Source organism: Setaria viridis, chromosome 2 (assembly GCF_005286985.2).
Source record: "Setaria viridis chromosome 2, Setaria_viridis_v4.0, whole genome shotgun sequence".
Classification (NCBI taxonomy): domain Eukaryota; kingdom Viridiplantae; phylum Streptophyta; class Magnoliopsida; order Poales; family Poaceae; genus Setaria; species Setaria viridis.
In genome coordinates, this window is record NC_048264.2 from 45,449,340 (window position 1) to 45,465,310 (window position 15,971).

Sequence of the window (15,971 nt, forward strand, 5' to 3'; positions counted from 1 at the left end):
CACAACACTGCCTGTGCCTGCCCATGGTGACATGCACTTCTTTTGTTCTTGGCTTTGTTGCCATCTACTCCCATGGAGTACTCGGTTTGGTCATTACTCATCACCTTGCTACAAAGCTAGTAGTACAAAACATACATGAATTATTTAACTGAATTCTTTCAAAATCACTACAGCTAGGTTCCTCTGAACATTTGCCATCAAACAAGTCCAGGCACAGAGGGTTTAATCAGCTGGGAAAATATTTACTACTACATTTCGAAAACATGCCAAAACTTGCAAATGATGGTTCTGAATTCTGATCTCCTGCTGCTCGTTGCAGAAATGTACAGGGTGAGAATTTGTGGCGCTGTCTCGCTGTCACTGTAGCCTTCTCTCCAGTTCGTCCTCTCTTCCCCCCAAAAGGCCACGAGCACAGGCTGTCCTTGTGAGCTCCTCCTCCAACCTCCTAAAGAATTGAGCAGGGGGGCGGAGTAATGGAGGCATCAATGCCGCTTGCTGAGTAAGCCAGTACGCCCCCCCACCTTTCCGTGTGGTGCTTCTTCATCCATCGCCTCCGGCTCCGCGAAGCAAGTTGACTTGTAGACATGGATTTGGGATCTCTGGTTCGTGCTTCAGATCTGGCCGGCTTCTCGCCGCCCTCCTGTCACTGTAATCTTTCGTCAGAGTTTTGACTGGCGAGGCTGCCGTCTCTTTACTACTGGTTTTTACAGGATGGGCTAATGAGGCAGGTAAACGGAAGGTTCGTGTAAATTTCTTCAGACGTCAGATGTGCAGGATTTGAAATTTCAGTTATGCCTTTTGAGTTTTGAGCTATGTGCTACTGCTCAGTTTTCGGCAGTGCAATATTTGAGTAAAACAATTCATACTTCAAGGGGAGGGACCTAGCTAGGAAAGCTTAACAAATGCAATCAGCTTTTAACTTCTAATCATCCTAGGCTATGAAACAGTGTGCTACATGTACATACATTCTCTCCACCCATCTGATTGGAGCAGTGCCTCCCCTCCACACTGGGTGGATGATTGAGCAAGGCTGCTTCAGCTTCACGTCCAAACAAAAAGAAGAAACAGGCAGGTTCAATGGAATTGTCCAACTCCATTGTCCTCTCTGCTACACTGCACACTCACATAAACAAAAAAGCTCGGAGTCAGTATTATATGCATGTTGGGACTAGGGTTGCCACCTGCTAAATTTCAGGTTTGGGTCCATCCATCCAGCATCATTAGTCCATGGCATTCAAACTCACGTACTGCTACTTGACAGTTTCCTTCATTTTGTTTTGCTCAACAGCATGCACTACTACCATATAAATTACTAGGCGTACATCTGATCAGCCACTAGAAATCAAGGGAGTTACATGGGTAACTGAAACTAGTGAGAAGCTAGTGCTTGTTGCCATTGCTGGCATGGGGCACTGTGGCATTCACATTCACCAAATCCCAGATGAGCCAAACAAATAGGGCCCTCCTCCTAGTTTTAAAAAAGCAATGAGAGAATATGTATATGTATAACTAACAACATTGCTTTCATCACCCACTAACTGTTCAAGCAAATTGCTCCACCAATTTGCCTGCATGCACTTTTTGGGGAATTGCCGGTGAAGAAGGCAGATTTTGGGGACAATTCAGTTGAGGAATAAACAGAACTACTATATCAAAACTACAGGCATACACATAGCATATGTAGCAGCAGTGTACTAGAAGCTATGTACAAAAAAATATCATGAAAATATGTTCTTGTTTTGCACTCTACATTGATCCTTGGTCCAGCTGATCATTAAGATATGGATTGGCACGGTCCAAGATATAGTCTTGCTCAGATTCCCTGATAAAATATTACCTTGCGGTTGGGTCTGATCCAAGTTGTTTATGCAGGTCTAGAACTCATGATTTCATGAGCTCTCAGGGTACTAACCTGAGTTTAATGCAGCAATCATCTCGCCCCCAAAAGAGTGAGCATATATTTCTACCCACTGAAGTTTGTTGCTACCGTTGGACCTTGAAATATATTGTTTCTGAAGCTTTTTGGAAACCCTGCCATGATGTTTCTCAGCTTTCCTATCATCTTTCTTTGAGCAGAACAGCATGAGATTTGCATTGCTACCGAGATTCTCACAAGTGAAAATAGTATCTTTCTACCAGGTGAAAGTACTTGCAAGAGAAGCAAACACTTGAAGAAAGGAAACACAAAAAAAAGGTAGTTGTGCAAGGATATAATAAAGATACAGGAACATGGGCTAACATGGACCAGGGCAACTTTCATGCTATTGCAAGAAATCCCCTTTGCAGATGAGCCATGCAATCCTTCTGGATTACACATAAGCTCCTGCTCTGATTGCAAATATTTCAGCACCTGTCATCATCTGTGTGGTAGCCTCTGTTTTTGCTTTCCTTTTTCTTTCGAATAGAAAACAGTGGTGAGGTAGTCCAAACAGGAAGGGAGCATGTTGACATCCTACAAGTAGAAAGCTACCCACTTCCTTTCAGTAAATCATTTGCGCTGAAACCAAAAGCTACCCAATGCATATACTTTTTATTCTAAGAAAAAGTCGTCTCCGAACTAATTCAATTAGGCTAAATGGTGCCGCTTAGTCGCTTACATATAATATTACGTATTAAATTCAGACACTAGAATTTAGCAAATTTATCTCTTTTCAAGACCTGCAAGTAGTGATTAAACTTGTACGTACGTACGTACGTACGTACGTATGTATGTATGTATGTATGTACGCACGTAGTACGTACGTACATATGTATGTATGTGCAAGACTATTGCAAGTACATCAGCTACGTCCAGTGACTAGGAGTGGCAGATGACATTTAATTTGATTTTTTAACATATTTAATTTGATATTTGGTCTTAAGACATATGTGCACATACAATTTCAGTCAATGTCGCTATGCTGCTGACCTGCTGTACTACCGAAAACGCGTTAAACAGCTAATAACAATCTTAACACTGCCGCATCAGTACTACACTCCTGCCAATCAATGGGCTAACATGTAGATTAAGCAATGCATTCATGACCAGGTATTAAAATCCCAGTTCAGACCTAGCAATCTACCTGTAGCTTTTCTCTACTTAAAAAAAATATTTCTGTTAGGTTGTAGCTGTACAGACTACGGATACTTCATCATAGGAAGCATGCATTAGTTGTCCATTCTGATGGACATGTACGCAACTACGCATATATGATATATCCTTGTACAGCAGTACAGGAGAGGACGGTACAGCTCATATGAACTTGCATTGGGGGCCCATCAAGTGATGAAGAAGCTGTTTTCAATTCCTCCCAACCAGTCCTAAACATGCTACAACAACTCATTGACCTGTTATGTTTATTTGCAGCTGCCATAAATGATGGTTGAGTTGAAACACTCACTACCACTCTGCCAAGAATCATATGAAAACAACCTCATGCCGTGTCAAATCCTCTTATCTTGAATTAGCTCAGTTTCTGCCACAAGAAAGGCAAAAAAACACTTTTCAGGTACCTGCAGATTGTTTGAGCCCCACAGGTTGGCAGTGTGAGGTCACAAGTTTATCATCACTCTGGCATTCATGTCATGCCACTATCACCTCTAAAAGCTTACCTCTGAATCATACAAATTTCCTGTTCCTCCTATCTTCTTCTCCACATTATTTATGTATATCTCGGCAAACATTTCGATCCAGGATACTGCAAAGCATGAGAAAAGAAGACCAGTTTATCACTCTTTTTGACCAACCGGCCGACCGCCGGCGCCGGTGAGCCGGCCGGTAGAGTTTTCTGTCTCTATGCCGGGGCCAGCTGGGATTTTGTTGATGAAAACCTCACCTGCACAAATGTATGCATGCTGGTGGCCTGGCATGGACCAAGCTGTTAGAATAGCAGGGATGGTGCCACACTGCCACCAGCACCTCATCTGTTATTAACACTTCCTCACAAATTGACAACTAAACAGAAAGATCTTGCCTGTGCTGATCAGATCAGTCAGTTGGTATTTGGGCATCTGAGTTTGGTACCTGCTACTAGTAGCAGCTACTGGCTACTGCATGTATGTGCACGGATTCTCTGTGCCTGTATCCCAGACAGGAGGAGGCTGTGTGGCCATTGGGTGAGACAATTTTGCATGTAACATTGCATGGGCTTTGTTATCAGGCAAGAACTGTAGTGAAGTGTAGTCCATGCTGCAGAGGAGCCAGTGGTCAGGTAGGTGGATCAGTGCATAAACAACAAGCATGTTTGTTATGGAGACAAGCATGTGCTCTTGCATAATGTAATGGCATAGAATTCTCCTCTCATGTGGATTATTATGCACCCAATCATTGGGCAACCAATCAATCTCTCTTTATGTGTTTATGCTGTGTTTCGGCAAGGGAATCTCTGCAGCCAGTGCATGGAAAGTGAGTAAACAATAGAAGAAACCCTGTGCTCTGGAATGCAATGCTGCAGAAGGCTGGACTGGGCTTTGGCCTTGCTTGCCATGGCACCCACAAGACTGGTGAAGATAGAGAGATGTCATGTTTGCATCCTTTTCACTTTTGCTTTTAGGCAGTACTCTTCAGTAAATTTTGCTCTTCTTTTTGTGCATCCTTTCAGGTGTTTGGATGGATGCAGCCCTCTTTCTTGGCCTCCTCCTCCTTTTGACCTCAGGCTCCCAGCATCGGATGCCGATGCGCTGTAAAAAGGAGAGGCTAAAAGAAACCAATCAGTCTTAATGTCTTTCCCGTATGATCTAGAAAAAAGACATTTCTATATTCAGTCAACCTGGTAGGGTAATATACAGATCGCACAAGAATGTACTAAAACCATATACCAGCGATGTGTGTCAGTGACGAATGGACCCCATGGATGGTGAATTCTCTTTAATCACTTGTCATTAGCACGTCGTGTTTATGTATCACTGAAGAGTGGGTCCAGATGCCGATGAAAACTCGTCAGTTATGTGTCAGTGACACTTTCGTTTCCAAGTCATAAACTGGAACATGTCTAAGTGGATCTTTAAATGTGTTAGTTGCAACATCGTGGTTGGAGTGTTGTTGAGCTCCAAAGCACCCATCTTTCATTTGCTACCCGGGCCCCAGCTTCAACTTCCCATCGCTACAACAATATGCAGAGACTTTGGTCACTTGACACTGTCAATGTACATTATCAGACTCCTTACATTTTTTTTTTTGATATTGTTCGTCATCAGGTCAGGTTCAGACGTGTTCAGATTCCAGCTGAAGCAGTGCAATGCATGCATCACTGACAGCGCTGTGTGCAACAGACGCGCGCAACAAGATCTGATTCATACAGATCATGGCCATTTTGGCAGGAGCTCCCGGCCGCGTCCAAGAAAAGCCGATAAAATTGTGGCCCTGGGCCTATGTGACAAAGTTGCATCAGGGAGGCCTTGACAAGTTGTCGCAGAAAACTTACAAAGACAGCTAAGAACCAAGAGCAGGCTAAAGAACAAGGCGAAATATTGGATCCATGTTACATGCTTTGAAGGATGTGCTGAAGGTTTCTGTTCGATCCATGTTTTACATATTACACCAAGCACGAGCTCATGGTGATCCAGAGCTTTTTCAGAATTCAGACCAGCACCTGAAACTCATATATGATGGCACTGCTTTCAGCAACTCTTTTGTCACAAGAACTTCCAGAGTGTGGTCATCTCACTGGTAGATAGCCTGAGAAAGTTGTGGCACCAGCACCCGTGAATTGAGTCAATTGACACTTCTCATTAGAGAAAAAGGACATGGCTGTTAAGTAGAAAACCGCACCAAATCAGCGTATGCGTTGAAGCCCATCATCTATAATGATGTTGCTGTAACGACATGGTACTGCTTTATCTTCTGCAGAGATGCAACTGCCACATCTCCAGCTCATCATACACGCCGAACTTTGATTTTCCTGCTACAAGGAACTTCTACGGATCTTCATGACTAATGACCACTCAAGCATTTCGACAATGGAGAGTCGAAAGGCAGGGTGTCATTTCAGGGTAATGTCAAATATGACCCCTTCAAGATTTGAGATGGTTGTTCTTGTTCCATCCACTTCCCTAACACACATTCCATGCTTTTCGGCTTCCTTGAATACTAGCCCGTCCATGCTGGTCATTAATGAGAAAAAAATAGTTTAATGAAAGAAGGCCCAACTTTGTTTTAAAATATAAGTAACTGAAAAAAAATAGAGAAAGATCAACAATTTTGCTGCTCTTGTAATGCGAGCTTTGGTAACAGTTAATTCTGGTCATAATAAAATGTGCAGACTATGCTACCAGCTATAATTGTCAATAGATGATAATCTAAACTACTACAAGCCAACCTGTATTCCTGTATGCTCATGAATGCAGCTGGACACTCATTTTCTGTGCAAGGGCAATGAAAAATAAATTGAGGAATATCTCTGACAAGTGACAAGCTGACAAAAGAATGGGTGACATACGTATTGTTTGTCTGAACCATCAGGACTTATGTAACTCTATATGCCATTCTTTTTCAGTATGGGCTAGCACTGCATCATAGGTAGTATGTGCAACCTGCTCAATGTTTGGATTCATATACTGTTTCAATTAGTTGGAGATGCTGTACTTCTACCTTCCACACACCCTCCATTGTATTCTGCGTGGTAATTACAATTTTCTGATCTAACTGGTGTACAAATTGAGCAATTTTACCCATGAGTACTCTCATTTCAGCTGCCTCTTCTGTTTAGCACTTCAAAACACTATGCATAATGGCATTCCGTTAACTAATATATGTATAGATAAGAATAACAGGAACATTGGCAAATCAAAACATATGGGAATTTGACACGAATGTTCTTAATTCTTATTCTTCATGCACAAAGAAAAGAGAAGTCAAATTAGACGTTACAAATTAATCAACTAAGAGGTCAGCTATGATTTGGATTACAGTTGGGCAACTGGGATAATCCAAAATTCATCTCTATAACATGGAAAATCTTGATCAACAGCATTTATCAACAATTTTTATTTCCAAAAAAAAAAGAACTCTATCTACTGAAATACACATGGGAGGAAGACTATTGAGAAAATACGTACACTTTAGCTCGTGATACATAAGCCAATATGAATCTGCAGTTACCAGCTTGAGTACGAATAATCCTCTCTACGGTATCGAAGAGGCAGGAAATGCTAGACTGCTGGAAGCTTTCTGCGAGTCAAGGTCCACAAGGTGCAACAATTGATATATTACAAATAAATAGAAGAAAAGGACAGACAGGTACGGAAAAATTCAAGGATATAAATATCAGCTCCAAGAACAACATCAAATCCACCAGGATGTTTTTCAATAATACTGCTTATGTGATCAGAGTTTCCCCACTCTAGCTTCTCAGCTGTCAACACTGCAATAAAAGGGCCATTTTAGATCTTATTTCAAAATATATTCCACTTTGTGTTAATGGTTAATGTTGAATTTAAGGAGCGGTAACCTGCTTGTGTATTTTCAGAACACTGCAACTCTACATTTTTCTTTATAATCTGCAAAGTCATTCTTCAGCATAAATAGATGTGACTCTTGAATTGAATAGTAAGGAGTGATGCAAGTATAAAATGATGATTGCGTCATTTTTGGTCTACAGGACTTATAACATTTAGACATGTAAGCTAACATTGGACATATGATTATACAGGTATGTGGTAACTATTGCCATGCAGATGGGAAACTGTCCCTGCCTGACTATTGTAAGATGTATGCATTTACCTATACAAATACAAAGTCGCTAAACTAAAGCAAGTATCTCAATGCTATTTTGTTCTATAACTTCTCTTCGAAACTGAGGTATCAGTGTATGAATTTCTGAAAGTTTGAACCTTGCCTCAAGAACTTCATCATTGTGATCAGTCAAGACAACCTTTTTGCAGAAACGGCTGCACAATATGCCAGTAATACCTAGAACAAGTCACAACATAATCAGCTTTAATATGATCACAAATTGAAGGGGACATGACAGGGAATTCTCTCACCAATTCCAGATCCCAACTCGATAACTGAGCATTCCTTCACAGTTTCAGGGTGTTCAGATAGATAGTTGTTCATCAGGACTGCACCTGGCCATACTAACTGTCCAGTAAGGTCATAATCAGCTGCACCAATTATTAGAACGTATGTAAGTGGCGCTTCCATGGCAAGGAATCAACAATAACTGGCATCATGTTCTGTGAAGAATCTACCAACACAACTAATGTGGTGTTTTTGAATGGAACAGGTGGAATGGAACTCGGGTATAGCATGCCATGATTTTTCCTTATCTTGACGTCTGTCTATAAAGAAGGCATGAAGGGATCAAATAAGACATAGCAGTCACCTAGTGACAGGAATTCACAATTGTATCCTTCATTTGTTGGATCATGAGGAATGTGAGCCTTTTGGTGTCCTCATGTCACGTACTAGATAACTAGAATATCAGGAAGGATTCTCATATAAGGTAGGCAAAAGTGGTCCTATATCACATGATTGTGTAATGAACACCCAACGTTGCTGCTACGAAAGCCCAAATAGGAAAATGAAAAAAACACCTGTCACAACAATATTTCCAAGCTGAATGTGTTCAACCATTTATCCCAGATTTTCACTGCATACTGACTAAGTTTTTTTCATATAGTTGTGGAATTTATTTGTCATACATTAAGTAAAACAAACTAAGTAGGCATGACACATGCTCGTGCTACATAACCATGTGCGTGCAATGGACTAACAACTGATTCAGTTAATGAAATAACAAGGACATATCCCCCAAAACTGCAGGACCAAACAGAATAGTAGTTTTGCAGAAGCCGATACCAAACCGTAAGCATGGTTATCCAGCAATCACTAGCTCCACAGTTCAAGCCGAAGTAGATTTCCCTAGATGATCTAGTAATCACTAACAGTCATCCTTTCAGCAATATATTAAACTACCAATTGACCAGTAGTACACCTTCACCACCCATTTTCCAGAGCACAAAAGATTACTTAGCAAGAAAGAAGTGTAGGACGAGCAAGAAGTACTAACTGGAAGCGGCCCGGAGGCATAGGAGGTGTAACTCATGGGCACCGAAGGTGAAGGTCGTCATCTCGTAGCTGCCGACATCGACGAACCCAGCAAACGAAATCAATCGTCAGTAGTCAGTTCGCCACCACCACGCCAACGAACAGAACAAACAGACGGGCAGCGAACGACGCGCGTACCTGCGGTCGACGAAGAAGGACGGATCCAGGCAGACGATATCGTCCTCCTCTTCCTCCTCCTCCCGCTTCCTCGGGCTGCCGGAGTCCGCCATCGCTCGCCGCGCTCCTCGCCGCCGCCGTCTCTACAACTGGACTGGAGACTGAAGAGGTCGCCGCGGCGTCCAACCAAACCTTAACCCGCTTGTTGGATTGGGCTGATTCATCGTGTTGTTGGACCATGGGCTCAGAGCCTGAACAAATGGCCGTTTTGGAAATGGGCCAATACAGATCAAACAAATTGTCTGTGATGGGCCGACCCTTTCTTATTGTGTCAGGCCCGGCCTGCGAGGAACGTTCTAGACGCCACCGGAGAGGCCGAAGCACGTTGCGGCGCGGCGCACGATCTCCCAGGGCCAGTTCCGTAATTTTCCACTGCGCCAGCGTCGGGCCATAAAACCCTAAACCCCCGGGCGGAAGGGGACCGGTTGGTGGTGAGGCGAAGGAGCGCGTCGTGGAAGCTTCGAGCTTTTTGGCTTGCTGCGCAAGAAGAAGAAGAGAAGGCGGCGATGGCGAAGAGGCTGCTCCCGTCGCTGAACCGGGTGCTGGTGGAGAAGCTGGTGCAGCCCAAGAAGACAGCCGGCGGCATCCTCCTCCCGGAGACGTCCAAGCAGGTACTCGCACGCCTGGCCTTGCCCCATCCTGTCCCCGTCTCCACTGCTGCTTGGAGTAGCGTATAGTAGATTGAGTTTCCGGGGATATTGTGTGCGGGATTTTAGATTATGGTGTCAGGCAATGTTTTCCGCACCGTGACTTGGCGAACAGACAGCGGGTGCAGGTTGTGCGATCTGGATCGCATTTGTAGGTTGCCACTAGTCGGATAAAATTGGTTCTGATTGTGCTGTGATTAGGTCGGGTGATTCAGATTGCTCAGGCTGCAATTCTTAAAAATTGTGTTACCTGAGCTATAAGAATTTGATTGGGCAAGTAGGCATCTAATGTATTTCGACAAAGGGTCAATTTTTGTTTTTGTTTGCACTTTTCAATTTCAATTAGCATGCTATAAGGCTAGTTACAATTTTACACTGTTCTTTCCCATTGACTCTGACCACGTTGCCTCCAGGGATAAGGTGTGTATGTATCCAATTGAGTTAAGCTAAAGTTTGAAGTGTGGTGTCAATCCTTTACCTGACAATTATTCTATGCGAATAGCCATCTGGTGTGTTTTGTTGAAAGATTGGTTTTTATTAATTATTTAAGATTTCAAATGCTAGATCGCTAGTTGCAATTTCACGCTGTTATTTTCCCATTGGTGCTGATGAATGATCCCATAATTAGGGTGTGTTTTGAGCTGGAGTAACAAGTTATGCTATCAATTTGACATGTAGAATCAATGCCTGGCTTGACAATGTTTGCTCTGGTTGCAGCTGAACGCTGCCAAAGTGGTGGCTGTTGGCCCTGGCGAGCGTGACAGGGAAGGCAAGCTGATCCCTGTTGCTCTGAAGGAAGGTGACACTGTTCTCCTGCCTGAGTATGGTGGAACTGAAGTCAAGCTTGCTGCTGATAAAGAGTAAGTTAATCATTTTCTTTTGTAGCTGTAAATGCCTAAATGGTTTCCTGCATTTCTACAGTCTGTTTAATCTCTCAATTAAACACCATAATGTCCAAATCGTCATGGTACATGGAAAATTTATATCTTAATAGTGCTTACCTGTTTTCTGAAATTGTATAGATGTGCTAAACGGACGCAACTATGATAGGGAATCATGATATTTGTTATCTTAATTGTATCAATGCCGTGACTGTGATGCTGTTAAATGTGTTGCTTGACATTGTGTCTGTCATAAACCACGTGTGCAAATTTAGACTCCTGATTCTCCACTGTTTAGCATCTTTGTAACTAGATTACATATATTTCTCCTTATAACCTCTGAGTGGAAACTGGCAACATATTCTGTTATTCGCATTAATTCATGGGTTCTCTTTTTCTGTTTTGTGCTCTAACATGCTACTGCTGAAAAAATTTCAGGTACCTCCTCTTCAGAGAGCCTGACATCTTGGGTACACTTGTGGACTGATTTTAGACAATCCGTGAACCCATCACTAGCGGTGCTAGTGTGAGAGATGCTTAGGATTTGATGCCATGAAACAATGCTTGAGAAATTCACGTGATGATGTCATAGAATTTTGTGGTGGAACATCGTGAACTGGATAACATTGTTGCTTATTTCTGTTGAGATGAGTAAACTTCACCATCTGAAGTGGTGACAATAATTTGTTCCGCTCCATGTCCCTGCTTCCAATGTTTTTGTTGAATGTTCATTGGATGGATTGCTGCTACTTTCGTTATCCTTTGCACAAAATATCGAAGGCATTCGTGTTTCTATTTGAGTGTTGACTTAATTCTATGGTTAGGAAGTTGGGTGATGTGACCCGCGAGTTGCTGCATATAGGCATTCCAGATAATTCGCAATTTGCCAATAGCGTAGCAACCTTAACATGTTTTAGATATATTTCTCACCGCCTTCTTTGTTCTTAAGCAGCCTTAGCATGCACAAATGTTCATGTGATCACAGATATAAGTTAAATTTACATAAATTGAAGTTATTAGATTTATGATTATAACGGAGAATACATTTGCAGTACACAACTTTTTCCATTTTATAAATTATAATTTAAGAAATATTGTTAGTAAAAAAATGTCATGCGATGTCCTCTTTTTATTTGGTTATACTACTGTGTCAAGAGTTACACTGCCGATAAGCAAGTTTCGTATTGATGGCTCAAAACGTATGAGAAAATTGGTAAGCCTGATTCAAATGTACTATTAGCAGAATACAGGCTCAAACTTGAATGTGGATGTTGGGGACACCGGACACCTGACTCATGGATGCTCTTGGTGTCAGAATGTGGAGGTTTTTGATATACCGTGTCCCCGATTCTAGGGAAATTCGAGGTTCAACAACTCCAAACGCACGAGCTGAACTGAGATATGGCCTCTTTTGGTGGTAGGAATGAAGAATAAAACAAGCCAAAAAATGTAGCCAAGAATAGTTTTTTATTGTAATTGTTACCAATAAGTGACATCTACTGTCTGCACACAAGACAGCTGATCAAAGTTTCCCAACGATCAAAGGCTCAATTACATCATTGGCACCCGCGAAACTTCGAGCAGCATCTGTCTATTGTTCCATCATCAGCTCTCATACGCACTCAGAAACTTCTTAGCAGCATCCAGATTCAGCTCTTTGTAAACCTGCCCACATATGGAACAATCCGATCAATTCAGTTTTCAGTTTGTTTGAATATAGATGTTGGTATTAAATTGGCGAATGGGGCAAGTCAGTACAAGTTTTTCATGAGCTTCTTCAAATGCCTTACAGAAGAACTCTGCCTTCGTTGCTCCAATCTGCAAAAGTGGGTGGCAAAACTGTTAAACCACAAAAACATATTTTTGAGTTCAACCGATACTAATCAATGCACTAGAAGATACAATCCATACAACACTACTAAAAGAAAGGTGACAAGTCATAATATGGTATTCAAGAATCAAGATAGTTGTTGTAGTACTGATACTATTACCGACATCAAATGGTAGGCTAATCTAAGTCTTCATGCAAGAAACTAGGAAGATACAATACTAATTCATGGCTATTTTATCAAACTTCTAAAATGTATTTGCCAATTCCTGACTAGACACAGAATGTAAAGCTCTACTAGTGGCAAAACTGGTTTTATGCCATCAAATTTTCCCTACACTAGGAGGCAGGAGCAGACATATGGATGAGTAGAAAAATGGTTAGTTACTGTTATCACTTTTCTATTTTGTATGTTTCGCCAACAAAATAATAATGGAAAAGAACATATTGCCCTTTGACAGCCTGTACAAAAAGTTGTCATTGCTAGCCAATGCTTGGATAATATTTCTCTCAACCCTTGGCCACTCAGAACATCTGTGGTGCTCCACCAGCATATATAAAGACACAGTTCACAACTTCAGTGATGAGCAAAGAACATGGGGGGTGATACAAAGGAGTAGGATAGCAGCAATTGGCTTCAATTGAACTAAAGCATGGTCTTAGTGGAGACGTTAACGAGATGTTAATAGCAATGTGACAGAAGTGGTATTTCCCATGAAGTTTGGGTCATTCTGGTGATACTGAACCAACAAGATTCAGTGGAGTATTTCAAATTTTGGAGATTATGATAACGTGGATCAATTGTTTTGTGCCTTAATTTATTGTACCTAATATAGTAGACCTAAAACACATATAACATTACTCAATGCAGTTTAAGACATTTCAACATCTTATTGAGTTGCTGGCTTCCTCATACTGGGGAAAATATACATACCTTTTTCTCAGCAGCCATCTTCAACTTCTGCATAAACAGATCTGTTCGACATGCAAGAAAATTAGTCACTATATCACTCTATTATGGCATATTGGAACATAATTGGATCTATTCTCTAATTGTTATTGGGGTGCAGCACAAAAAAAAATTGTGTCCTCTGCCATTACAACAATGCAAAAGTTATCATTGCCCTTCATATACACCATTCATTTCATTCGACGAGCAGTTACTAATGCCCCAATTCATATTAAAAAAATGAGTAGCCAACCTAGAGAAAAATTATGTCACTCAGCAATCAACACTGGAAGCACATCTCAAAACCAATTTATTCCATTCTCCTATTCATCCATACGCCTGCATTGCGGAGCTGTGCTTAACTGCTCGCTCCTTTCCATATTTTTCTGACATGCAAGAGACAGTATTAACTATTAAGCATGCAGTGGCTTCTATGGAGATTTCCCAGATGATTTCTATGGTGCTATGGCTTCCATCAATGCCTCAGTATGGCTGTGCAATTGAGTGTGCACAAGCTTCAAAGCTATATAAAGTTGCAGCTGTGCAAGGTGTATCATGTGTGAATCAAATCGTGTTTTAGTAAATGATGGGTTGTTGATTGTGTATTGAATTGTTGAATGAGTTATGGAAAAGATGTTTAATTGGGTTTTAAGCAGTCATCGTTATCAACGTTACAGTTAATTGCTAATAGGGAGGCAAATCCCATGAAGAAGATTGTGTATTCATAATGGATCATGGATAACAAGAATTGCAGCCAAAGAGGACAGTCGATGGTGCAGAGCATATGCTTACCCTAAGGTTAATAGGGATGCAGGATTGTGTATTCATAATGGATCATGGATAACAAGAATTGCAGCCAAAGAGGACAGTCGATGGTGCAGAGCATATGCTTATCCTAAGGTTAATAGGGATGCAGGATCACAAATAACTGCTATTGCCCATTGGATTCAAGTGAAAAGGGATGAAGAGCAAATGGCAGCCTTTGCCTCTAACCTCTACACTGATAATTGCAGAGGATAGACTTCCAGCATAAGGACACAGTTGTACATGGCAGATTCTGGTTTAGCAATAATTTTTTGTCTAAATTTGTTGAGATGAGCAGCAACTATTAGCTTACATACCTTCTGCTCCAGATAAATCCTTTTTATTGCCCTTTGTTGCCTCCTGAACCTGTGATTGCTGTCTGGTGCCTCTACTTGATGTTCCAGGCTCAGCCTACATTTGGCAAGAAAAGTTTGCATCAGCTTGTGGTCACAATAAGGTCTGCAAACAGGAAATAAGAACTAACCATATTTATTTCAGCTACTTCTGCAATGCGGCGTCTACCGCAAATGCTTACGATTCCATATATATTTACTTATATTACTGTGCTTATTTGCTACCTTTCAACCCACTTTTCTATCTAGATACATGCACAGCCCCGTTCCTCCATGTAAATCATCTCTCAACCACAACCCTTCAACTCAAATAGAAACAAACATTCATGGCATACATATAGCTCGATACAGAGATGGCATCATGGCAATGACTTGTCAATCTCTAACTGAAAGTTTTTAACTGATAAATGTCCAATTACATTAAGAGGCTAATAATAGCTGGTACTTAAACGGCAGGGGAAGCACAATTGCAGGGATGGCTACCAAGTCACACAATCTAAGACTAATATTAGCCTACTTATCTTGAGAGGCTAGACGCAACAGACTAAACTTGGAACTGCTTTTAGAAGCATTACAACTCTTCGGTATAAAATGTTAAAGAAGGAACCGTTTTTCATTCCAGGAAATTATTATGTCAAAGAAAGAAAATGAGCAATCCCCTTAACCCGAAAAAAGAGACTAGGCCGTTTCGGGCAGGATACAGTTCACTTCTTTTCTGTCTTCACTGCAAAGTACCAATATGCTATCGTCAATTTTTACATCCCCCACCCTCAGGCTTCAGGCCCTCTACCACAACTATTTCTGCAAACATCATGCTGATTTCAGAACCCGGACTGCACTTTGTCCAGTGCGCAACAGCTGTGTTGCAACAGGAGAAGAGATCGACGGAATCAAACGGCAGACGGATTCTGCTATCCCCCCTAATTCCCCAATCCAGTGCAACCATACAAGCACTGAAGCACGCCGGCACAAGCAACCGCCAATTGACGGACGCCAAAACCCAGAATTGGGAGGCCCGTCCCCGAACCAAAACCCTTAATCCCGCCGAGATCCACCTAAGCAGCACAGGCACACCGATCGCCCCTCGTGTTGGGGAAAACGGAGAGGGTAGGGGGCTGGAAAGAGGAGGAGAGGGCTTACGCAGTAGTCCCGGGACCGGACGACGGGGAAGAGCTCGAGCATGCGCCGGAACTCCTTCTCGTCCATGGTGAGTGCGCTCGCGGCGTCTCCGCCTCTCCGGCAACCCGCTGCTCCTCGCCGGCGATGTGGATGCGAACACGAATTGGCCAGAGAGAGAGACGCTT

At 42.0% G+C, this 15,971-nt stretch overlaps 3 protein-coding genes across 4 annotated transcripts; 1 reads left to right on the plus strand and 2 right to left on the minus strand.

The window, feature by feature from the left end:
- Window positions 1–5,429: 5,429 nt before the first annotated feature.
- On the minus strand, window positions 5,430–9,327 carry LOC117845977 (uncharacterized). Of its 2 annotated transcripts, XR_004638194.2 has the most exons (9): window positions 9,167–9,327; window positions 8,991–9,058; window positions 7,963–8,082; window positions 7,815–7,888; window positions 7,428–7,476; window positions 7,239–7,340; window positions 7,036–7,144; window positions 5,750–6,081; window positions 5,430–5,656 (listed from the first exon to the last, which is right to left on the minus strand). XR_004638194.2 is itself a non-coding variant. In XM_034727074.2 (8 exons), exons 1-8 carry the CDS (start codon window positions 9,256–9,258, stop codon window positions 5,961–5,963), a joined length of 735 nt encoding a protein of 244 aa, XP_034582965.1. In that variant the 5' UTR covers window positions 9,259–9,327; the 3' UTR covers window positions 5,430–5,960. The 2 variants fall into 2 exon arrangements, 1 of the variants encoding a protein (XP_034582965.1); XM_034727074.2 differs by having other exon boundaries at window positions 5,430–6,081.
- A 262-nt stretch (window positions 9,328–9,589) lies between these two features.
- LOC117845979 (10 kDa chaperonin, mitochondrial) lies at window positions 9,590–11,430 on the plus strand. Its single transcript, XM_034727076.2, has 3 exons — window positions 9,590–9,816; window positions 10,570–10,712; window positions 11,172–11,430. The coding sequence occupies exons 1-3, from the start codon at window positions 9,712–9,714 to the stop codon at window positions 11,218–11,220; spliced, it is 297 nt and encodes a 98-aa protein (XP_034582967.1). The 5' UTR covers window positions 9,590–9,711; the 3' UTR covers window positions 11,221–11,430.
- Window positions 11,431–12,181: 751 nt separating this feature from the next.
- Window positions 12,182–15,971, minus strand: LOC117845978 (uncharacterized). The gene is made up of 5 exons (XM_034727075.2): window positions 15,808–15,971; window positions 14,632–14,725; window positions 13,496–13,536; window positions 12,492–12,551; window positions 12,182–12,398 (listed from the first exon to the last, which is right to left on the minus strand). Exons 1-5 carry the CDS (start codon window positions 15,871–15,873, stop codon window positions 12,339–12,341), a joined length of 321 nt encoding a protein of 106 aa, XP_034582966.1. The 5' UTR covers window positions 15,874–15,971; the 3' UTR covers window positions 12,182–12,338.

Coding starts and splice junctions, on each gene's coding strand:
- LOC117845977 (XM_034727074.2), bottom strand. CDS start 9,258: ATGGCGGACTCCGGCAGCCCGAGGAAGCGGGAGGAGGAGGAAGAGGAG. Junction 7,341..7,427: donor TTCTGAAAATACACAAGCAG/GTTACCGCTCCT, acceptor CTTTTATTGCAG/TGTTGACAGCTGAGAAGCTA. Junction 6,082..7,035: donor TATGTATCACGAGCTAAAGT/GTACGTATTTTC, acceptor ATTAATGACCAG/CATGGACGGGCTAGTATTCA.
- LOC117845979 (XM_034727076.2), top strand. CDS start 9,712: ATGGCGAAGAGGCTGCTCCCGTCGCTGAACCGGGTGCTGGTGGAGAAG. Junction 9,817..10,569: donor TCCCGGAGACGTCCAAGCAG/GTACTCGCACGC, acceptor CTCTGGTTGCAG/CTGAACGCTGCCAAAGTGGT. Junction 10,713..11,171: donor AAGCTTGCTGCTGATAAAGA/GTAAGTTAATCA, acceptor AAAAAATTTCAG/GTACCTCCTCTTCAGAGAGC.
- LOC117845978 (XM_034727075.2), bottom strand. CDS start 15,873: ATGGACGAGAAGGAGTTCCGGCGCATGCTCGAGCTCTTCCCCGTCGTC. Junction 13,537..14,631: donor GGATTTATCTGGAGCAGAAG/GTATGTAAGCTA, acceptor CATGTCGAACAG/ATCTGTTTATGCAGAAGTTG. Junction 12,399..12,491: donor AAGAAGCTCATGAAAAACTT/GTACTGACTTGC, acceptor ATATGTGGGCAG/GTTTACAAAGAGCTGAATCT.